The sequence below is a fragment of the Gopherus evgoodei genome, chromosome 2 (genome assembly GCF_007399415.2).
Source record: "Gopherus evgoodei ecotype Sinaloan lineage chromosome 2, rGopEvg1_v1.p, whole genome shotgun sequence".
Classification (NCBI taxonomy): domain Eukaryota; kingdom Metazoa; phylum Chordata; order Testudines; family Testudinidae; genus Gopherus; species Gopherus evgoodei.
Window position 1 is genome coordinate 231,838,842 of NC_044323.1, and position 25,025 is coordinate 231,863,866.

At 36.8% G+C, this 25,025-nt stretch overlaps 1 protein-coding gene across 3 annotated transcripts in view; it reads right to left on the reverse strand.

Annotated features, from left to right (window-relative positions):
- Positions 1-25,025, reverse strand: part of ASPH (aspartate beta-hydroxylase) — a 211,246-nt gene that overhangs the window by 138,557 nt on the left and 47,664 nt on the right. For all 3 annotated transcript variants that reach the window (XM_030553157.1, XM_030553158.1, XM_030553156.1), the window contains one exon: positions 4,324-4,413. In XM_030553157.1, the coding sequence (XP_030409017.1) occupies positions 4,324-4,413 (90 nt within the window). The remainder of the gene's footprint in view (positions 1-4,323; positions 4,414-25,025) is intronic.

Here is a 25,025-nt window from a genome sequence, read left to right on the forward strand (position 1 = left end):
ATTATACACAACTGTCCCACTTCTGACCCATTTATTTATGGGAAAACCTTTGGCTCACGCTCCCCCAAACATCTGTTTTAAAAAATTGCTTCAGGTGATTGGTTCTCTTTCCAGCAATTATATAGCTCTATAAATTAGATGCAACAAAGTATATTTTCCAAAACAGTACTACAGGAGTTAAAAGACAAGTCTGCTAAAAGGAAGTGCATGTATGCATGCATGTGCCTTCAGGACATTGTTTTGTAAGTCTTCACTTTATTTCACCTCAGATTTATGGGGCTCTAATTTAAGACACTACCCACACAAAAAAAGAAGAGGTGATAAACTGTATTATCAGATTGAGCTTTCAAAGGTATCTTGATGAGGAAAAAATATGCCATGTCCATATTATTATATTTATTGCTTCCTTTATCATTTCTTTCATGCGACAGAGACAGAAACGGATTACTAGTTAGGTACGTGCAACTGCTCTTTTGTGTATACCTAACTCAATTACAAATACTTAATGTGCACAGGCTAAACCAGAAATTCACAGAAGCATGCAGCCAGTTAGGTGCTCAGCTACCAGGTGAATACAAAAATACCCAATGTTAATGAAGACATCAAGCTCTTAATACCTGTGTTGAGTCTGCAATGGTTTATATACAACAACATCTTTGAATATTTGGCCCACACTGTTACTAGTTACTATTTCTTCTTACAATATGCACATGCTGGAAGGATGGTTGAATGTTTGACAGTCACCAGATTTACTCCTGGGGGAATTCTGCACCACTGCGCATGCACAGAATTCATGTCCCCATCAGAATTCTTTGCTTCTCTGCAGAAAAATGACTAACAGGATACAAAGGGAAGTCACAAGAGCAGTCATGAGACCCTCCCCAGCAGTATGTTTCAGGTGCCCAGCACAGCTGGCAAAGAGGTAAATCACCATGGGGTAGGGGCAGGACTGGGGAAGAATCGGCTGGTGGCTCCTACACCGCACCAGGTTCAGCTCCTAGTCTCAGCTGGGCTGGAGAGGATGGGACTTCCTCTTCCTCTACACAGTATCCCTGGCCATATGAGACCCACCCTCAGATTTCTCCCCTAGCTGTAGGAATCTCTGCAAACTCTCTCCTTCTCCCCCCGCGGCGCTTCCTGCACCCATCACATCCTCAGGTGCAGGAGGCAGGGTCACTGTACAGGGAGCTGCTCCCCCATCCACCCAACCCCAGGCATCCAGACCCCCACCCCCCTCATACCCAGACCCCTCTCATCAAACCTCACCCCTCACCCAGACCTCCCACACACACACCTGGATCCCCTCCACACTTGACACGGATGGACAGTGCCCTGGGATGTTTCGGGGGCAGGGACCTGTCTTTGCGCTGTGTCAGGTTTGGGTGCAGCCTCATCGCTGGATCTGTGTTCTGAGGGCAGTGGGAGCTCCACAGTGATCTCCCACCTCCATGCAGCCAGTGGCCTGTGCTCCCCAAAGTCATGCTGGAGCCTTCATTTATTTGACAATTAAAATGTGCAGAATTTTTAAAAAATAGTGTGTGTGGAATTTTTAATCTTTTGGCACATAGTTTTTAAAATTTTGGTGCAGAATGCCCTAAGGAGTAATCATTGTAAGTTCCAGAAAGATGGTCCAGGGTTTTAAATATGAAATTTTGGAACACTTATTTTTCTATCAATTGAAGAAGATTTAATTTCCTATTATGAAGTGTGTGTGTGTGTGTGTATACACACCCACTATATATATATATATAGAGAGAGAGAGAGAGAGAGATATGGAAGGAAATACCAGTTTATTAATCCTTATATGAATTTTTTTCTGAATTTGAAATTTAAAGATAAACAAAATGGCAACTAAAAAGTCTTTGTAAAAATCAGTGACCCTTAAATGCCTTCTGGCTCTTCAGTTTTACACACACTGAACATATATTACATAAGTTCATGTCAGCTTCAGCTACTTGAGCTTCTCAACAAATTAAAATATTACTTGTAAAATGGACTAAGTTTTCAGAAAGCAAGTCTTTTAGTCCTTGTCCAGAGCCTAGTCCACAGTGGCTCAAACTGAAGAATTTGTCTGAGCCAAGAAAACGGAATGGGTGTAATCTTTAATGCTTAAAGTATGGGAAGCACTATTTATAAAAAAAAAAATTACCAATAATAGATTTTTTTTTTAATTTCTGACGTCTATAACAAAGGGTTTTTTTTATTTAAAAAAAAATTTAAACAGAGAACTCATTTTCAAAACAGTTTCCATAAAACACTTCTATTTTCAATATTGATTTAAAATAGCAGGACTATTATATATGCACTTCAAATACTGACTATTCTTTTTCTAATCCCTTATTCGCAGCAAAAAAATGAAGTGCATATATGGAGGGAACTGTCAGATATTTAAGATTATATAATTAGATACTCTTTTGAAATTCTAAATTCAAGTAAGTGAAAACAATGGATTTACAGACACTGGGAGAATAAGTGCTTAAAAGAATATACCAAGCTGTACTCAATTCAATTTACTTAAATAATTTTAATATGATTTTTAGATTAGGTAAATTATAAACACTGAAGAGGAATTTTAAGATTTCCAACAAAGGGATATAGAAAAAGAACCAGATGTTTGTTTTCAGAGGGTGCTTCTTCTGATAAGATTATAGACATAGGATAGAAATTATTTAATACAAAATTGTATAAATTATACTATTAACATTAAATATAATCCATTAATAGTAATATCTATATTTATTATACTAAGTAGGTACTATACATGTATGCAGAAGGGACCACTCAAAGTAGTTAACTTGTGTAATAATACTTTTGGCACTTATGCAGATCACACAATCAGATCACTTAAAATTGGTGGGGGAAACTGAAAAACAACTCAGCTTTTAAATAACTTGTACAGCAAAATTAAATGCTGTTGGTAAACCACCACCGTCTGTATATTCAGATGAAGTGCATATACCTGTATCTTCAGAACACATGGAAATTACTACTTAAAAACTCTATGAATTTTATCAACTGTGATAGAGTTATTTTCTTGTGCTTTTTTAGCCCAGACTCTAATTTCCAGTTTATTAACAATATGCTCTACATTCGTAACTCATTCTGTACTGTCATGCACATATTCAATAGGATGTGCTTTCTGAAAGGACAAAAAAAAGATGCAGAAAAATACGTTTTTAGAATCCAAAATCCATGCATTGTGTCTGGTAATAAGCAATACCTGCTAGCAAGCACTTGTAAAATTGGGTATTTAATTTATTTCCTTGAATTCTGCATAGGACTGGCGGGTTTTAATCTTTTTGATGTTTTAAGCAGGAAATCTGTTCCTGAAGGTAGATTTTGAACGTAAGTACAAGTACTTGAGTACTGTAGTACATAAGTACCGAATACTTAAAATATGTAGCATTGGTTAAACTTTGCCTAGTTATTGAGCTTAAAATATTGCAAAAACACAAAAAGCACTTAAATTACAAAAAGAAAATACCATCTTTTTGTTGTGTGCATAACGTGTAAAACATCGTGTGGTCCTGAGCCTAGTTTAGTGGCCTCTTGGTATTACCACAATACAATAATAATAGCAGCAGCAGCAGCATTACTGCCTATTTATATTAACATTAATAATGATCCGTTTACAATTGTTTCCACACTTTTGTTCTAGCAGATGAGCCAAATATGAACTCCCAGTATAAACTATTATAGATGAAATCATTTAAAAAAAGCTGATCTAATTTTAAAAAAATAAGTTTTATGCCTGTATCTTTCAAGTCACAAACTTAAATTGTGTATTTGTATATTTTGTCCTCTAACCAGGAGAGCAATAAAATCATGAGACAACATTCATGTCCATTTTTATATACTGTACTACCTTCATTAAACACTTGGTGGAGCAACCTAATTAAACTTTGCAGACTACTCAAACCAGCAAATCTGCTCCCATTTTTGATTAAGAACTCCTACTAAATCTATATGCATACCAGCATTTGTATTCTTACAGAAAAATATGCTGGAACAATACTATACAAATCGTAGTCAAGAATGTTTACAGTCGGTCTTTCTATTGTATGAATTAACCAGTTAAGAATTTTAAATGCTTATTAATTTTGTAACAGTTACTTATACTGATTCCTGATATTCTGGAATAAATTACTACAGTAAACTGACAACTATTAAGAAGTTAAATGACAAATTTTGGCAACAGAAAAGATTTCTTTTTTACCTGTGATGAGAGGTCATACAATTTCACATCCACGCAGACAAAGTATCATAAATCAAGTGAAATGTTTTTGCCTTTTGTTGTCATGTATAGTTTGTGAGAGACCTTACCTGATTTAACGAATGACTGCTCTGCAGGTTGAATGGACTCTTCAGATTCTGCTGGTGTTGGCTGTGCTGGGACAGATCTTTCTTTAAGTCCTGCATTTTTCAGTTATAAAGTTAACTTTAGGCTTTTTTTGTTCTTGATTTAGTTATATATCAGCATGAGATAATCTTGATAATCAGCATGAGATTCAATTATATTATCAGTAAAACAATGGACAGTATAAGCCCTGAGGATTTACTCAAGCAATGTACTGTTCTCGGTTGTCCGTAACAGTACATTCTCTGCAAAGACTGAAGCATGTTGGGAGGGGTTGGGAAGAACACGTAACCAAGAAATTAGAAAAATGGGTGAAAAATGCCCAAACTTCTTTCTTTGGTATAAGTTTATTGAACAAAATCCACACTGATTTAAACACATCACAATAACTGTTCATAGGTTTTTGTTTAGTATGAAAAAGTAATGTATGCTGATAAAAACAGACATTTTTCACTTCAACTACTTCCAAATTTTAAACATGGTACTTGTGATTTTTTGAGTTCTTCTAAAAAGTTTTCATAACGCATAGCATGCAATAAAACCATTGACTAGGCTCACAAATAGAGCTCAATAAATTGTAGAGAAGCCTAACTGTGCCTTCAGATTCAGCAATCTACCTTTTAGTTCTCTTCAGTCCATAAATCAGGTTCATGAATGCTGTAGCAAAACTATGATTCACGGAGTTCTGGTACAAAGGTTTCCCCAATATAGTAAGACTTGATGTACAACTAAATAAGTGCCTCTAGATCTGACTATGGTGGAAAACAAGGGAGCTGAACATATACAGTGATCAGTGCCAGAGGTAAGAGGGTCACAGAATTTCCAGGTGGGAAGATCAACTAGTCCCATCATTCATGTGTCCAGTGCAGAATTGTTACCTAACACACATTTTCCACTTACTTATGAAGTTTAGTTTTGGAAAGTAACAAGTGAGCGTTTGAGCCACTCACATTGAGATATTAGGTTGTAGAACATTCTCATACCACCTTGATAATCAGGATAAATCTTCCTCTTCTAGAAGAGTGGATAAAAGCCCGAGTTCTTACTCAATAACTATACTACAAGGTCTACACGCTTCCTGTGTTGTTCTCATTGAAACACATCAGATTGCATTGTCTGTCTCATTAATAGAAACATTCACTCCTAAAATATCAAATTCATAAGATTTAAAATTGATTATACATCAGATTTGTCTTATGATTAACAAAATCCAACATTAGTCACTGAACAAATGTTCATTAGGGCTGAAACAGCTCTAATTTTTGAGGCTGAACAATGGAAGGAGCAGTGAGAACTTTAGTTCCTTCAACTCTATATTAGGTGTTTTTAGCCAGGATAGTGTTATATAGGTTTTTTTTTTAATTAATTCTCAACAGAACTTAGCCTAAATGAACATCAAAAGATAGAGAAATGACCAACTATAAGTATGTCAACAGCTCTGTAGGATCTTCTTTCTAATAGTTACAAGCACAGCTAAAACATGTCGGTACTTAAAATATTTGAAGCCTGACTGGAAAAAAAACCAAAAAACCTGCAGTTCACCACTTTGCATACTAACTCCTCCTCACTTATTTAAAAAAACATAGCAATTTAGACTTCTTGCTGCATATCCCAAAACAAACTCTCAGTTTCAGATCTCTCACAATATCAGCTGAGTTTACAAACTGGGTAGATCAACAGAGCACAAAATGCATGTTAAAATAGCACCCATGTCTTTGTTTCGTTGTTTCAAGCTTTTCATTTGTCTTTAAGTATAAACTGACAGAGGAACAGATGTGCTGTAATTATGTATGGCAAGTCAGGAGCAAACAAGTTGCTCCAAAGCGAACTACACCATACCCCTTTCAAATGGACTTAAGCCATCACTTCAGTTCCATCAGCTTTTTACTACTATTCTGTTTAGAGAATTTTTTCTGAAAGCTAAATCTGTATTATATGCCTTAATTTCACAACCATTTCTGGGCTATTCTGAACTATTATTTATGTAAACATGTACTTTTATATTACTTAACGGGATATTTGAAATTACTGTGGCACAAGGATTGTTTAACTCATATCTTTTATACTAATAAAGCTCAAGGGTTTTTAAATTAAATTACCTGGCACAGCATGAGCAGACTGTAGCAGAAAAGCAAATCCAGAGTTAAAAGATTAATATTGCATATTTGACTTTTTTTTTTTTAAACTATACCCATGGAAACCAAGCAACTTAAAAAAAACTAACATTGTTTGGGTCACTCAAATGCAACATATTATGCAAGACAAATGACTAATGTCCTCAGAATATGCTCTTTCAAAAAGGTGGTACACTATGATGAACAATCTTCTGTTGCGATGTTCTTTTTCAATCAAGGACATTATATTTACACAGTACACATTTGTTCTCAGGCTCTTAAACATAGCTTTATATACAGTAACAACTCTATTGGATTTAGATGTTTGATTTTAATGAAAGGTGTTTAGAGACAATCCTATGTACTAGGTTACAGAGTGACTGATCTTTCACACACACGAAGCATGTGTATGTTTATCCTATTTAAAACTGTATACATATTGGAATTCACAGGAAAATGTAAATTAACAATTACAAAGAAACAAGATGGTCTGAACTACATTAGAAGTTTTCATGAAGCTGCTTTAAAACACAGAATCTTAAGTAAGGTTCCAATACTGCAAAGTCTTACACACGTGCTTAACTTTATGCATGGGAAGAGTCCCAATGAATCAACGGGGCTTCATATGTGTATAATCTTTGTAACACTGGGACGTAACACGATTGTTGGGGTTTTTTGTGTGTGCTTTTTGGGGGGGCGCGGGAGTGTATGAAGGAAAAAGTTAATTCTGCCTTTTTTCCTCAATACCATTCGATGCATGTAACTTAAAAATACATACATATATAGTCCTTAAATATAACTGCTCTATTCACTTTGAAGACCATTTTTAGTGCAAGTTATTTTTATGTATACTGAGATATCTGTTCCAGTTTCCCATTAGGAGAAAAAAAAGCAAACTGCAATATGGCAGTTCAGAGCTTGGAACAGATAAGAGGCTTTATAGAAAGTATGATACTCAAATCTCCACCTCCTCTTCTTCACCCCACTGCCCCCCCCCTCCCCCACCCCGGTACTTTTCTCTGTTACCAGATATAAGAAAAATGTTAATGTACATACCCTCAACCAGACACTGGAGGGACCCTAGATGTAACCTGCCAATAGAAGTACTTCCAATACCTAATTACAAGAAAAGTGTTTCTCTATCAAATATTTATCTTCATTTCCAACAGATTACAATGGAATAAGAGATAAGAGTATAATATCGTTACTGAAACTTAAACTTTGGAAAAAAGTCTCGGCTTGTTATTCAAGAACAGATATCAAGACCCATTTCCAAAGGAGATTTAGAATATCTTCTAGAGCTGTTCTGAGAGATTTCTATATTTACTCCCACATTTTTGCTAATCATCTCTAAAATGTACCCTGATCAACACGTGTATGTGTATACATACACTATATTTTCCCAGTATTTAGAAACTAATTCAGTATGTCATTCCCGCTAATTATGACACCTTGTGTCACATTGTACTGTTTGCCATTGTTTTTGTTTTCAAAAACATTGTTTCCTTCACAGCATTATATAAAAATATACTACTGCACCTGTCACTCATAGGTTTTAAAGCACCTTAGAAATACTAAGCCTAAGTAAAACTAAGCATGCATATATGTACTGGATCAACTGAGAGACAGAAGTGAAGTGATTTATACAAGGTCACAGAACAGTTTATGGTAGACCCAGAACTGCAGAGTCAAATTCCAGAACCTTGCTAGGACCACCAGCCACTATAGTCAGGGACCCTCAAGTATCATTTTCAGATTTTGTTCAAGTCTCTTGTAATTTTATTTGCAATGATTCAGCATATAATCCATTCTATTGTTTGTCCAATAAAATCAGGACTTGTACATAAAGTATCTCTTATATACCAACTAGAAATTAAGTATAGATTTTGTAACATACTGGAATACACTATTTCTGAAGAAATTTTCTAACATCCTATTTACCCAAGTTAATAAGACTCTTGGATACTTCTCATTCTTCACTGCTGAAAATAAAACAAAAGAAATACCAATCCAAAAAATGAGCTAATGTATAGAAGTAGAACATTTAGAACTACTGTAGGAATAGCTATTCTATGATTGGCTGCAATACACAATCTGTTCTCTAATCCAGTCTATCCAAAATAGAAAATAATGGTACGTCAGCTTCCTGAAATTTGATCAGCAAGCACAACTCCCATTTAGACATCTCAGTAAATGGCTAGAATTTCAAAAGCAGTAAGCATCCAGAAGCTTCCATTGAGAAAGGGAGCTGCTGGCTTCTGAGGACTTTTGAAAATCTGCCCCCAATTATGGGTACTAAATACTTTTGAAAATCGCACCCATAGTGAACTAACAAAGGTTTCAGACAAAAGATGAAGCCAACACAGCAGTAATTTAGCACAGTAATAGCAATACAAAACAAACTGTCACAGCACCACTGAAATACATTACAGCACTCAATAAAAGCATCAGACTGACAAAAGTGTTTCACTGACACTGTTTCTAGTTTGCATGCCTTCTAATGAAATGAAAATTAGTTTCTTACAACAGGAATTTTCACCACTTAGGTAATGTTCAGATTATCCTCTAATAATACATTAATAAACTTCTACATATGATCAACAATGTTTTTACACTCTTCACATATCTACAAGAAAAATGTAACACCTTAATACAAAGCAAGAGATGTATTTAAGGGTTTGATATTGGTTTGATATTGTATGTAAAAAAAAAAGTCCTACTACAAAGCTATAAAAACAATTTTTTAATGTACAGGACTTGGGGTCAAAAACATATGTACACATTGAGCTCCACAGCAGATATTGTTGTGTTTACACAATGCAGGTACACACAAGCAGTCTGCACAATCACTCACACTAATGACTTCAGAAAAATTGTTACTAATACACTAAATTATGTTACCAATACACTAATTTTTTCTCACCATCAAATTCTTATTTCTTTTTTTCCTCTCATCTTCCTTTGCTGAATTTCAGAACTCCAAAAGGGATTTTAGCTATCTTTTAGTTACAGTGTCTTTCTCTGCTTGAGAAGGGGTAACCTTTCAGGGGCTGATTTCTTCATAGTTTCCTTGTGTTTCACATTTTTGTCTATTCCTGATTTTTGTTTTCCTTGCCTTTGTCTTTAACCTTGTCAGAATCTTTCCTCAATTTAGCCACGTCAACAGCTTTCTTAACCTTTCGGTCAGCAACTTTTCCTTCCATGGTTTTCTCTCTCTCTTCAACTTTGTTTTCCTTCTTCCTGAATTGCTTCTCTCTCTCTTATTTTCTTGAGTGGTTCTTTAATTGCTTCTTTTACTTTTCAGATTTTCATTTAAAAAAGGAAAACGTTAATTAACAGCACCATTTTTAGATCATGGAACATAACTTTGTGCAAGGTATCTGCATATTCACTGCCAATTGCAGCTCCATACCTGAATAATCGAAGATGACCACCCATATTCTCCCCCCTCCTCCAATCTAATGCTGGCATAGCTAGCAGCTTATTTTTTATTCTAATTAACCCATAACAAAATTCATGAAATATTTATGCAGAAGATCTCTTGATGCCTAAATACTTGCTAATTAGGATGGCAATTTAAAGCTATTAATACATTTATAAAACTACACAAACTAGATCTGAGTTTTATACTGAAGTCTTAAATCATGCAGCAGAAGCAGAAAATAAGCTTCTTATATTAAATTGCTGTATTTTCAATTTCATACTCTAATAAAACTACTTTTCTATAACTAATACTGTTAATTTACTTTTACAGAACACATGCTTTTCAATGACTAACACCTCTTTGATCCTGGTACTTTGAATCTTATAAGATAAAGCAAGTATTTTATCTGTAAGACTACCTTCTTTAAAACAAGATGTACTCATGAATTTTTCAACCTCATAGATCAGCAAGGAAATTTACAGTAACTAAATATCTACAGCTTAACACTTCAGGGACACTGTCACCTTAGTTAGGCCAAAGATCACAAAAAAAGTTAGTATGACTAGGAAAAAGGTTGAGAACCCAACAGCACTATTAGTGAATTAAAGCCAGAATAGGGAGTACTATAAACTGACAGTAAAAAAAAAACAACAAACAAACAAAAAAAAACACACGCAAACTGATCAGTCTATTTTCATTGTACAATGAAATACAAATTAAAAAGCATCAAAGGTAAATTGATTTTAAAATCTTGGCATTTAATAAATAGCATTAATATATATACATATTATGATTTTTATCCTGACATTGTCCCTTTCATACTTTATTTTTTCTTATTTATTTAAATTACAGTAGCTTATGACTGTGATGCAACATCCAGATATCATGCAAACAAAGCAGATCAACACAGCCTTCTCAACTACTGAAAGTACACTTAAAAGATGATCAATTACAGTAGTATTTCCCATTTTAAATAGGTGTTTGAAACTGGTAGAAATTTTCAAAAGGGAAGGGAATGTTTACAATAATGTTTATTCTCACTTGTCATCAGGATTTAATATTTAATTTCCTTAACAATATGCAGAAAAGGTGATTCAGAAGAATAAAGTTACTTTGATGCTATTTTCATACTTTGTGTGTATGTGGGAGTTGGGAGGAATCTATGTCAAAGTAACTTTCCACTTTATACAAAAACCTAAAAACTAGAAAAATATTTTGCTTACTATGATACGGTTAGCATAGGAAAAAAAAGAGTCATTCCTTTCAGCCCTCTTCACACTTACAAACAGAAGAAATTAGTCTGGTCCTCTTCCAATGAAAAGCAATAGTAATTTTTTACCTACGTAATTTAGGTTTTCAATCCTTACTCAGGAAAGTCTCCCCTTGAAACCTACTGGAGGTTTTGCCAGAGTAAATAATAATGAAAGCTGTAATGTAGGGTACTAATTGATTACCTGTACCTTCTCATTACATTTTCTGCATACGAAAAGAATATATTCTTTCAATTCATAAATTTATAATTCAGCCACCATATATCCTGCCAATAGGTTCTCTACATGATGCGCAAGGACTGAAGGCATTTCATAACATTCCTTCACTACAATACCATACAATTCTTCAGTAAGAACCCAAACACAACAAGTAACTAATGGCTCATTTATTAATATTTTGGGAAACATACATTTTCAAAACACAGTTTTTTCCAAACACAGGCAAAACAAAAAGCTATAAATTTCAGCTGGCATGCAAATATAAGAAAAAATATTATTCATATGTGCATGAGAGCTTTCCTCAGTTGACATTTTTTCTAACCATCTTTTCACTGTAAATTAACAAAAAATAATTTGATACGCTAGGCTTAGGGAAAAAAAAGAAAATCAATGATGGCATAAAGTTCGTTACACTCAACAAGCAGGCTGCCCAGTTCCAAAGTAGTAGATGCAACAGATTATTCCTGGCAAACGTTTCTTCAAATAAGATAGAATTGCAAACAACTCTAGAAATAATAATGGGAATAACCACTAAACTCTACTTTATTTTCTAAACCACACTTAAGAATTACTGGATGACATTCTATGGCTTATGTTAGGTAAATTACCAGACTATATGATCCTAATGGCCCCTCTTCTGCCTCAAGATGAATAAATCCCTTAAATATCTGAAAACAGTAAAGATGTCACTGAAGAGGATTAAGGAACAAAGCAAAATCAGGGCATATATTCAAAATATATCTCTCTACATACACATATGAACAACAGAGTTGCAAGACATAATCAGCGAAATCATGCAAAAAACTTGCACAAAAATGTTTTTGAATAGATTTACATTTAATTATATCCTGCATTAGGAAAGCACTAAAATTAGCTGCAGATGGATAACAGGAATTTGAAATTCTGACTGAGAATTCACTGGGTATTTGTTTACTGCATCTCCAACTAAAAAGACAACTATCACATCTAGCATTAGTAGCCAGAGTTCAATTACCTGGTTTGCAAATCTCATGCATTTCAGGCAGTAGAAATTATTGCACAAAACTCACTGACAAAAGACGCATCAAAGTACCTTGGCCTTAGCTTTTCTCTTGTCTACCCCTCCTGGCTCCTCTCCTAATGTTTGTAAGATGAAACAGGTTATAAACATATTTTCTGATATTCATACATTAAGAAAACAACAGACATAATTTACCAATCTAGAGCAACAAAATTTCATTGGCTCTTTCTGGTAGTTAGTGTTCAGATTTCTTCCAAATGCCAACCATTTCTGAATGTATTTTGAATTATATATTTGTTAAAATAAGAACTCTTTATTGTACTTCCATTTGTTAGAGACAGCATGAATTGCAGGACTGGGCTCAAAATAGGGTCAGATGTTTATGGAACAGTTAAATGATTCCCACAAATACCAACCACAAGCAGACCCCTGCACTCATCACAAATCCAGAACAAAAAGGATAATAGACCATTACAACCATGGTGATGGCAGCCTGTCCTACCGATGAGCACGCTTACTTCAGTAGACATTGTGTAATCTGCTACTGCATAGCCAGCCAGTGAGATGAAGACCAAGTACGGTATGTGTCTGGGGCTATAAGTACTTTAATTGAAACAACAACTTTCAAACTACTAAATGTATCCATCAATTGATTATACTAAACACTTTGGCTTCTACAGTTAAGTTGCGTAATTTGTGCTGAAAACTAACAAAAAATGGCTTTATTAGACTGAAAAACTTTTTGAACTCCTAGCCCTACAAAACTTGACCTGAAAGCCAAACTGTGTTCTCTCCTCATGTTTTAACATCAGTGATAAAATAGTTAAGGCCTAACTTAGCTGGCAAAATTACACTTGTGTAACTTTACTGCCGCCAGTAAATAAACTTACAAGAACTAAATAATCACTCAGTTGAAGCAAAAGGAGAAAATACTATTGAGCCAATGGAGATAACAGAAGTAATAAAACTTATTTAGCAAATTTATGAAGTAAATATGAACACATATCTTAAGCTGTTACAGTGTTTAATAATTTAAAATGGTAAAAAAAAAAATCTGGTTATTTCAAAAGCCTTCTGCATAAATAAGAGCATGATTTAATTAGGAAATAACATACAACAGAACTTAATTTACCTTTGCTCAAAAGACCAGTAATTTAAAACTTTATTTTAAATTAAAATATCATACTCCATAGGCTCAGCAAATACCCTGTTTCTGTTTTATGGATGTCTCACTTGTTTATAGATATCCATCATTTGCTGCAGTCTAACTCTTCTTATGTAGACAAAGAACAGTCCTCAAGTTCTGAGCAAGTTATTAATGCAGCCCTCAGGTGTGCTTTTACGTGTCCTTCTATTTAGCAGGCCAACTAATAGATAGTATTATTTCCAAATCAAAACATGTCTATCATCATTCTTGGTCACAGAGTTCTACAATAAAATATCTCTAAATACTTAAAACAAGAACACACTTTAAAGTTACTACTATAGTTTGATCTAATTTGAATGCTTTACAAACTTCTGGCATCAATATTAGTTTTATTTTGTTAGAGAGAATTATTATGGTAAACAAATATGATTTCAACAAAACAAAACCATTACCGCATATAAGCGGTTAATGTCTTACATGGTGAACATTAACATATTATAGTTATACCTTTCTAGGGAGAACGATGTAATAGCTGAAAGCAATTCTATACACACTGCTACATACATACACAAATAAACAGCTAGCCACAAGAAAGATTTCAACCAAATCCATAAAACTTTTCCTGAAAAAACTGGTTTTTTTGGCTGTACATACCACATTTTTTAGAAGATACTACAATATAGTTTTCATAAATTTGAAGGCATATATTGTAAATGTCAGTATTAGTACCATTTCAATCATATGTGGTAAACATATGTGACAAAGTCAGGCCGGACAGCTGCAGGAGGGTCTGGGAAACAGGGGCTGCTCTAGATATTTCGCTGCCCCAAGCACGGCGTCATGCCACGGGAGGCGCTCTGCCGGTTGCCAGTCCATGGCTCCGGTGGACCTCCGAGCCGTGGGACCAGCGGACCCTCCGCAGGCATGCCGCCAAAGGCACCCTGCCTGCCACCCTCTCGGCGGCCGGCAGAGCGCCCCCTGCAGCTTGCCCGCCCCAAGCACGCGCTTGGTGTGCTGGGGCCTGGAGCCACCCCTGCTGGGAAACAGGTATGTTTAGCCCTAGAATGCTAAAGGCCCTTTTTCCTACAAGCTGGGAAGAGGTTACTTCAGGTCAATTAGGACACCTGAGTCCAATTAAGAGCTGCCTGAAACCTGTTACACTCTCTCTCTCTCCTGTTGGGGGTGGAGACAAACTGCTGCAAGGCTAGTGGCAGCAGGGAGATAGGCTTCTCCACAGGGGAGACACCCAAATGCATTGCCTGTTAAAAGGAAGGACTGAGACCCCAAGGCCATGGACAGGACAACACCTGCCCCAGTGAGGGGGCCAGAGAACAGTATTCCCCTTTAGTTCAGTGCGATGTAGATTTGTTTGGCCAAGGACCACTCCTAAGGCCTGCCCCAAGGTTACCAGGAAGGCTCAGAGAAACAAACCCTGACGAGCAAAGAAGACACGCTCCAGAGTGGGGCTGATTTACTCCAGACCCTAGCCCTGCCAGAGGAGGGAGCGCTAAGTCCAGCGAGGCAGAAGGGATAGTTTGCCACACATACTATTTCCAAATTTTATGACAGATTTGGAGACGTCTGGAATTCTTTTCACAAGCTGCTTACTAAATTAAAAACAAATATTACTATAAATAGAGTATCTTTTCATAATTCCTAATATTAGTCAACTTGGTACTACACAACTCTACTAATGACACTAACTCTTAAAACATTACACACAAGGAATTCTTACACTCTTACACTTGTATGACCAATTTTTTTAATACAAAAGAAAATGTAGAATGAATCACCCAAACAGAGCACCTCAAGCACTTCATCACTACAGAAACAATACCTAAGTACTATTAATTCAGAAAGAACAGCATTCAAAGACAAATAATAGTTATCAGAGTATTTAATACAAAATGAAACTGCTAAAGGATATCATTTAAAGCTGTGCGCACTTTATACTTTTAATATACAATATCTTCTTGGAAACTTACAAGTTTCACTCTTTACAAATAATAAAACAATTTACTTCTCCAATTTTATTTGAGAAAATGTTTTTCCCCCTAAACATTTCAAGTAACATGACTGAATATACTTTTCAAGTGCCTTCAGTGTCAGTTTCATTAACTGAGGTCAACATATATCTAGAGAACTGCTGATGCTATTTTGTTTGAGAGTTTTGTTTAGTAGAGTCTACCAAACCAGGGCTATTCAAAAATAAATAAATAAAATGGTAATTTTCCTCTTTTAAAAAAAAAAAATGCACATGAAAATGTTCATAAAATGTCACTGATTTTTAAGCAGTAACTCCCAGTTGATGGGGAATTCTGTTTGAATACTGACAGCATGATTTGGTCCTATACATCCAGAGGACATTCCTCATCAGTTTACACTCTTGGGTGGATTATTTTTAAGGTAAAATCTAAATATTTCTGAGCTAGTTTCTAAGAAAAGAAGATCCTGTTTCCGAGGAGTCACAATGCTGAACTTAATCGTTAGTGATATTAAAGCTAAAGTACAGTTGTTTAATGAAATTTTAAGAGTTAAATTACCTCAAATCCATAACTGACATTGACATTAATTTGTTACTATCCTTGTTCTACACAGGTAAAGCACATTTACTAGAACTGTAAGTAACATCAGAGGCTACATTTCATACTTAGAATAACTTTTGTAGTTCACATTCAGTCTGAGCATATTTGTTGCCATACCCCAGAAAGTTCCATCAGGCAGAAAAGAGTTTCATGTCAGTCCACCACCAAGCAGTTTCCCAAACTAGCTATATGAAAAGTTTCTCTCTAGCAGAAGATTAACAAAGGAAGATGTTTAAATTGTGGAACTAAGAACACAAAAGTAAGTTTCCAAGCAGAAGTTAATTTTTTTTTAAACACATCTATCTATACTCCATAGAGGAATCACAAGAGAAACTAATTTATGCTTTTTTGGTCTGGTCCATATCTTTATTTTTTACTTCTGCAACATACTACATTGGGATTGTATGGCCTTCTGCTCAACCAAAATAGTTTGCTTATAAAAGGCTATCACTTACCTTAAGTTGAATTCTATTTGCTACCAAGTATCACATATCCTTCAGGTAACCAGGCAAATCAGACCTTGGAAAGATGTTCTTCCCACACTCTCAAATACAAGAGAGCTCTGTAGTTTACACAGCTAGCATAATAGAGGATTGCAGGAACTGCTGTCAAGTCATTCAGAGTAAACTTCTCTCAAGACTCTCTTGCTTGCCTGCTCACTTAACTATGAAAGGAAGAACTGAGTCATAGCCACGGTACATTTGATCAGGGTTTCTGAGCTGAAAGATGTTGACCTAAAATCTGTTAAACACTTCCCTCAATTGTATGGATCCCAAGAATACCTGGGCGGGAATGTATGTTGTTAGAGGAGATTCATAACTAAGATTATCTATCTTTCTCTCTGAATAGAAAGAATTGGGCTTTAAAAAAGTTGTGTTTTTTTTTGGCGACGATAAATCACAGATCTATGAGTATTGCATCATATTTGCCAAGTAGAAACAAAGTCCAAGAAGTCTTTTGTCTTTGGTAGCCTCATCAGAGTGGAAGAACCATTCACAAGTGCAACACAACTATGAAAATTGATTGAAAAACCCCTTGGTAGCGGTGCAGCAGCATGAAATTCATTAATTACTATGGAATGCTACCTTTCTGGATGGCTATGGAGTTGGGAAACACATCAGTGCAGACTGACTGAACTACAGAGACAGACTTTTTGATCTCAAAGTATTAAGCAAAAAAGTTTTAAAAATGGATTTGTTCTACCCTACCATTTTTACTAACAGGAACTGCAACAGAAATCTTCCCTAACCATTCAACACCTTCCCTTCCTTCTCCTACCCCTCCACCTCCCCCCAACGTAACCTAAATGAATAATTCATACAATTTTAATTTCTTCTAAGTCACTGGAGACTGACTAATGATACAAATTATGAAATGTTACCTAAGAATGAGCAGTCTTATAACCAACTGCCCTTGAAAAAGTTTCACTCAAAGTTTTAAAGATACTTTTTTTTTTAAAAAGAAAAGCTCCAAAATATACGCAATAGTAATCTCAAAAGATATATAAACATTTCTTGGTTCATTTTATTAAACTTTAATATAACTGATTTCAGTCATACTAAACATTGTCCCTTAAAAAAAATTGCTTACACTTTCACATTAAATACTGTTGAAGGTGTCACAGAAATCAGGGGTTCAGCCTTTAAATATATTATCAGCCATTACCAGTTTTTGTGAGTGGAACAGAACTATAACTTATGTAACTCATTTTTATTAGTATCACAGCAAGCAAGCAAAAGCTTATGCAGAAAGATTAATGACTTCCCAGCATCAATTAGCTCAGCTCACTAAAATAGTATTTTAATTAAAAAAATTTAACTTCTGATCAGCTTAACAGCGCTCCCCCTAACCATTGTGTAGAAAACAAAAATGATAAACTCAGAATTAACTTGATTTTCTCTTCTAGAATAAAATGATATTAGATTGCACAAGTTAGAATAATCATATTTCATATTTAGAATTAAGATTTTTTTTTGAAACCACATAACCAGTAATTTTCAGATCCAACCCATTCAGCTAAGGATCGCATGCCTAGTTTTTGAAGTGTCACATTATTTAACCCAATGCTTTTCTGAGCTCTCTGGAAAACCTAACAATTTTACAAATGCAATTTTCATATAATATCTTGTTTGTAGGTTGTGGACTTGAATTCTGATAACTGCTTGCATTTGAAATTTCCCATCTATAGGACTTAGGGAGCAGAACAGATAAAGGCATCCAGAAATACTGTTCACAAAAATTCTGGAGAGGCTGCAGCTTTTTTAAAGCGACAGGACACTTATTTGATGTAACTCTATATACTTCATTAAAAATAACTTTTTGAGAAAGATGAAGACCATCATAAATGTATCCCAAGGGAAAATATTCAGTCAAATCTTTACAGCAAAATTAATAATATGGTATAGCATGTACGTTTAGTTCATGTCACATTAACAAGATCTCACAGAACAGTATTCTTTCATTTAGGACTACAAAATAAACTGAGAATTTATGCTGTATATGCACATTCCATTAAAATATGTATTATCACTTAACTTCAACTGTTATACGTAACCCGGTTCTCTTCTCTGAACATATTTTAGATCATATCAATGTATGTGGAAGTAAATGAAATTTCTTTGGCTTTTGTAGAATATTTTAATATACCCAATGTATTTAAAAAGTGAATTAAGTCACAAAGGACAATCATATGTTCAGATTTTCCCAGCCAAAGCCTCTTTTTGGGTCTCTTTTCACTGTCCAAAGGGGATTATATAAACAACAGTAAATGTCCTAGGTTTTTGCAGAGCAGACAGTCTGCAGCTCAGAAAGACCCCCGATTGATCCGCTTCCCAACTGATCCCTAACCTGCAGCGAACGGGTCTATTTCCCTGCTAGCCACAGGTGCTGGATCCCACCCACCCAGATCCTGGCTCTCAGCCCTGGGCAAGAGGTTCCACAGGGAGGCACTAACTAATGGCTGTCGCTGCATCCCGAGCTTGTGCCAGTTGCTCTGCCACGGTGACAGACAGCGACACTGCCCCCACCTCCACTGAGTACCCCTGCTGCATATACCCCCCTCTCTTCCTCCCAGGTCCCTCCTTTGGCAGTGTCCTCTTTTTGGGAACCTGAAATATGGTAACCTTAAGTATAGGCTTTAGCCCACCATTTTGTTACATGGGCATTTCAGAACAAACTATGTAAGGTTCAAGCATACAGTTTGTACTTAGACAGATGGAATTGAGTTTCAGTTCTAACTATTGCCTTACTTACTTGAATATAGCTATAGGCCTGACTTGACATAGGTAACTTGCATCATTCTTAATGGGCATGATTAGGAAAGTGAATGGAAGGTTAACAAGCAGTACGTTGAAGTCATGATGTCTATGCTAGTCAAGACAAGCTGGAACACCCCAATGCTAGGGACAATGGACAAGATAAATATGGAATGTAAAGATCAGGTTCTATATGAGCAGTACACGGGGAAGAGCAGGCTGTACAGGGATAGATTCCTGAAAACTAATCAAGCCAATTCAAAAACATGTGATGCAATGTCAAACATTTATGTAAATGTATATAAAGGAAGAGGTTTTCTGTGTAACTTTGGATATGTGGTATGCCCTATGCCCAGCTTGAATCTGATCTACTCAGCGTAGGCATTCCTGTATGCCAAATAAAGGAACTTGAGGTGATGAAATGTGGAGTTGAACTGAGTTTTTGAATCCCGGAGAACCAAATGAAGTGTTCTCCCAGAACTGGAGAAGGTGTTCTGGATAAGTTGGTCTTGGAGGGAATCCCAAAAATAAACTTATTTTAATTTTTAAAAAACAACACTAAAGTAAAATTAAACTCACTAACTTGTATTAGAACCTCCAAGACCGAAGTCCCGCATGTGATAGATAACCACTAACATATTCAGTGCAATGAAACTAAGTTTTACCAAAGATTTTCAGAGTGGGATTTCACAATTGCTCAGCATTGACTTAACACTGCTCCTACTGATGTCAATGGGACTTTAGGGTATATATATATACACACCTCAAATTAAGGTCTAATTGTAGCACAGTTAGGATACCCACACTAGCTGTAATCAGGTTAGTGCATAACAACAGTAGTGATGTGGTGGCTTCAGTGTTGGCTATGTCCCATAAGAAGCCAACTGGGGACTCTTGATATGTTCTCAGGTTGCTTCCACCATTTTCCTTGAAAACGCCCTTACATTCTTAATATGTCTTATTGTTGAGAATGTTCATGACACTCAACCAGATCTTTCCCTCCCTTCATTTTATCTTGTTTCTTGGGTTACACCCTACTTTAAGTAATTATTGCCCATTCTGGGTGTTTGCAGTTCTCTAATATTTCTAGACAACTTCTGTACCTCACTCCGCAATTTACTTGCAGTTCAAGCAGCCACCTACACTTAATTTCGTTAGTTTTATTTTGAATTATGTATCAATGCTGTCCAAGCTACACTATTTATACATTTTTAAAACTGCCACGTCAATTCAAAATTCATTTAAGATAAAGCACTAAAAAGTTTCAGCCTGGATATGACACTTAAAACCCTGAGATACGAGTTTCATAATAGAAATTTTTTTACAAAACGTAAGCATAGCAAAGTCAACAGGCATCCATTACAAAATATGTATTGTATTTCAACATTAAAATTATATCAAAGAATTATATGAATATACCATATTTCTATATTAAATGAGATCTCAGTTCAAGGTTTCTGAACTAGATAAGACCTGAAGCTGATTGAACACCACTGTCTCTCTATAGCAGTTACCTTCACTATCAACAAATCCACATATGCCAAAATAGACTTTGGAAACATGCATTAAACAATTTAACAGATTACCTTTGAAAAATGGAATCAGGTTTGTAGAATTTGGCAAAAATAGAAGACATTAAATTCTACTTTGTGTGGAGTAATCTTTAATATATTTCATCATTACATAAGAAATACATATTCACAATTCCCCACTTTCATAAAATGCCCACTAAAAAAATCCCTAAAAACAGATCAGAACAGCCCTTAGGGTGTGATTATTATACAAAAAATTAGACTGAAACTTTCTTTCAAATTAGACAAACATATTGGCATGCTATTTCCTGAATATGGTATGTTAACTAACCTAGAACAAATATTTTTATACATTTTACAAGCACTATTAATACAGTGCTTCTAATTAAAGGGGTAAAAAGCATGTATTTGAGAAATCAGTGAATCACAAAATTAATTTTAAATGTAAGGTATGAATAATTTATCATATGGTATTTCATAAGAGCCCTCATTTGTATAATAGCTATATTAGTAAGGATTAACATATAAATATATATTTACATAACATATTAATCATGCCAGAATATCTTGTAATCAAGCCCATTACAAAATGCCTCAATTAATGCTTGTTAGAAAGACAAATGTTTATAAGGAGTAACGGTACAGGCTTATTATAGTTAGTTTGCCAACTTTAGTGCACAAAATGCACAAACTGAAGCAAAACCATACAGAAGCCAACTACATAACTGCAGACACTTTTTATTTAATTATTTTAACATAGGCATAATTACACATTGTGTAAATGTTAATCTCCCAGTCACAAAATGGAGAAAGTCACGGAAAGGCTTTTCAAGTAGTGAAACTATATATCATATGGCTGGCTGATTTTAGCTCATATTTAGAATGTCCATTAACGGTTGTTTTGTTTTTTTAATCCACCCAATGCCATAAAGCCCTGTCATATTAAGATTGATAATTGCATGGACATTTTCATAAGCAATAAAATTAGCCCCTGAATCAGTCACTGGTTCTGTAATCCAAAATAACACAAGTCTTTTTTCCCTGAACCACCTTCATTCTGTGACGTACCATCAACATCATCTGCAGCTTCGCTCTCTATTCTTCTTCTAGTATTTCAAAAGGAGTCATTACATCATAGAGAAATGAGAGGAAGCCATAAAACCAATCAGAACTTTCTCTGCTAAAATATTAAGGACTTCCTCAAGGGAATCAATATTGTCATTACTGCCATCTTGGTCAAGCCTACACAGAATAGAGGAAAAGAGAGAAAGAGAAAAAAAGGAGAGCAGTTAGGTGGAAAAAGGAAACTGAAGGGAGGAGGATCTATGAAAGACATCTCATGTCAGACAGCAGTCTTACAGGATGCTAATGTAGGATAGAAGAGGTTACAAAAAGTGTCACCCTGCAAAGAAGTAAAGATTTGGACAATACAGTGCACCATGTCATTGTTTCAGGCAACAAGGCAAATCTGGTTCCTCGTTCACACTTTCCTCCCTGTGAACACACTGAACAACGTTCATATTCATCTGGTCTCTTGTGGCCCTTAATATTAAAAGGCGGGGAGCTGTCTCAGTGGGGGAGGGGGGGGAAGTTACCTAACTTTCGTAACTGTTGTTCTTCGTGATGCGTTGCTCTTTCCATTCCATGTTAGGTGTAGCGCAGCAGGTGCACACAGCTGCTCAGAGATTTTCAACCTCGTGGTATCCAGAGGACAGGCCGTAGGCCTGCCCTGGAGCCCTGTGCTCATGTGTCGGTTAAGGAGCATCAATCGCCCCGCACTCTCTCTTTTCCTTCTTGCGGCAACTCTGACACAGGGTCGGGGGGGTGGGAGGGGTGAAGATATCATGGAATGGACATGAACAACATCTCAAAGAACATTTTTTTCCTTCGAGTGCTTGCTCATGTTGATTCCATGTTAAATGAGTCAGAAGCAGTATCCCTGGAGGTGGGCTCAGAGTCACAGGCATGCTGATGGTAACCTGCTCTCTCAAAGTGTGCACCATCCCGGGCCTGCTGGGTGATAGCATAGTGGGATGCAAAGGTATAAACAGATGACCATGTCACAGCTCTGCAGATGTCTGGGATCAGAACTTGTGCGAGGAAGACTGCTGACGAATACTTGAACTCTCACTGAATAGGCCGTCAAGATGGCTGGCAGCGGAACCTTTGCCTGCTCATAGCAAAACCTGATGCAGGAGGTTATCCAGGATGGGATTATTCTGGGATGACATGGGCAGACCTTTCATCCTGTCTGCCATGAAGAGCTGTTGACTTGTGAAAGGGTCATAGTCCTTTCAATGTAGAAGGCCAGAGCGTGCCTAATGCATGCAGACCATGTTCCTCATCCAAACCATGGGGCTTCTGGAATAAGTCTGGCAGAAAAAAAACCTGGCTGTAGGGAACTGTGATGCCACATTTAGCAAGAACGCCAAATGGGGGTGCAACTGGACTTCGTATTTGAAGAACACTGTGTAAGGGGGTTTGAAGTCAGGGCTCTGATTTCAGAGACCCTTCTAACTGACATGATTGCCACTGGAGGGAATGTTCAGGAGAGCAGCAGCAACACAAGAAGCCATTGACAGAACCAGATTTAGGTCCCACAGGGAACCAGACATGGACCTGTGGGTATAGTTTCGCTAAGCTTGAGGAACGACACTGTCATCTCATAGAGAATACTGACCTGCCCTGGACTGGAGGATGGAAGGTCAAAATGGTCACCAAGTGAACCCTGACCAAGGAATAGAGCCAGACCATGGTGCTTCAGATGGGGCAGGTAGTCAAGATGGTCTATAGAGATGACTATGTGGGGGCAAGACACTGATCAGCAGCCCAATAGGTGAACTGCTTCCACCTGGCAAGTAGATCTTTCTAGTAGAGGGTTTCTGCTACCTAGGAAAACCTGCTCCAATCAGGCACCTTCCTCTCAGTTCAGCCCACACAGCAGTCAGGGCCGCCAGTTGCAGGGATGCAAGGTTCAGATGGAGCAAATAAACAGCCTTGGTTCTGGAAGATGAAATTTTTTCAGCATCATGAGCTCTAATCCAGCTACTACCAAAAGTTCCAGAAGTATGCCATACCAATGCCAGGGGCAATTTGGATTATCTTTGCCTTGTCTCTCTTGATCTTTAAAAGGCCCTTGTGAACCAACGGTATTGATGGAAAGGCATACAGCAGACTCTCCTACCCCCCAGATGATAGGAGCACAAAGGCATTGGACAGGGAGCACTTGCTGAGCCCTCACATTGAGCAGAACTGCTAGCACTTCCCATTCTGCCTGGTGGCGAACAGGTCCATTCAGGAATTCTACCAGTTCTGGAAGATGGTTCTGACTACCTCAGGGAGGAGAGACCACTCGTGGCGAGAGGAAAAGGACCTGTTAAGGGAATCTGCCAGCGTATTCCAGTCCCCTGGAAAGTGCACTGTCTTGAGGTGAGCATGTTGGACAAAGAACTCCGACAACCATAGGAACGAGCCCCTCCTTGTTTATTATAGAACATCAAGGTTATATTGTCCGTCAGTATCCGCACCACCTTGTCCAAGAGATAAGGAAGAAACATCTGGAAAGCCAAGCAAATCTCCCCCAGTTCCCTGATATTTATGGTGAGGGAAAGTTCCGTGACCAGAGATCTTGGATACTGCAATTGCCAAGATGTCCCCACTCCAGGTCTGATGCATTTGAGACCAATGTCACTGACGGGCACAGAGTGGCAAAGGGACTCCCAGTCATTACTGATCATGGATCTGCCCACCAAGTCAATGATGTAAGAACGGCAGATGAGATTGTGAGGAATAATTCCAGGTGCGGTTTGCTGGAGGTGTTGAGGTCTGAAGTGCAGCCCGCATAGTGTGCATGCTGTCATGTGCCCTAGCAGTCTCAAAACATACCCAGGGGGTTGTGAGCAGGTGGGATCTGACATGGGGAAACTGGACTTTTGGCAGGCAGGCTCTGGCCTGACTGGAGTCAAGCATTGCTCCTATAAAAATCTATCCTCTGTACTGGGATTAGAGTGAACATCTGCTTATCAGCAGACCCAGTCCTAGACAAGTGACCCGTGTTGAACCTGAACTCGCAAAAGGTCCTTGATTAACCAGTTGTCAAGGTATGGATAGATCTGTATGCCT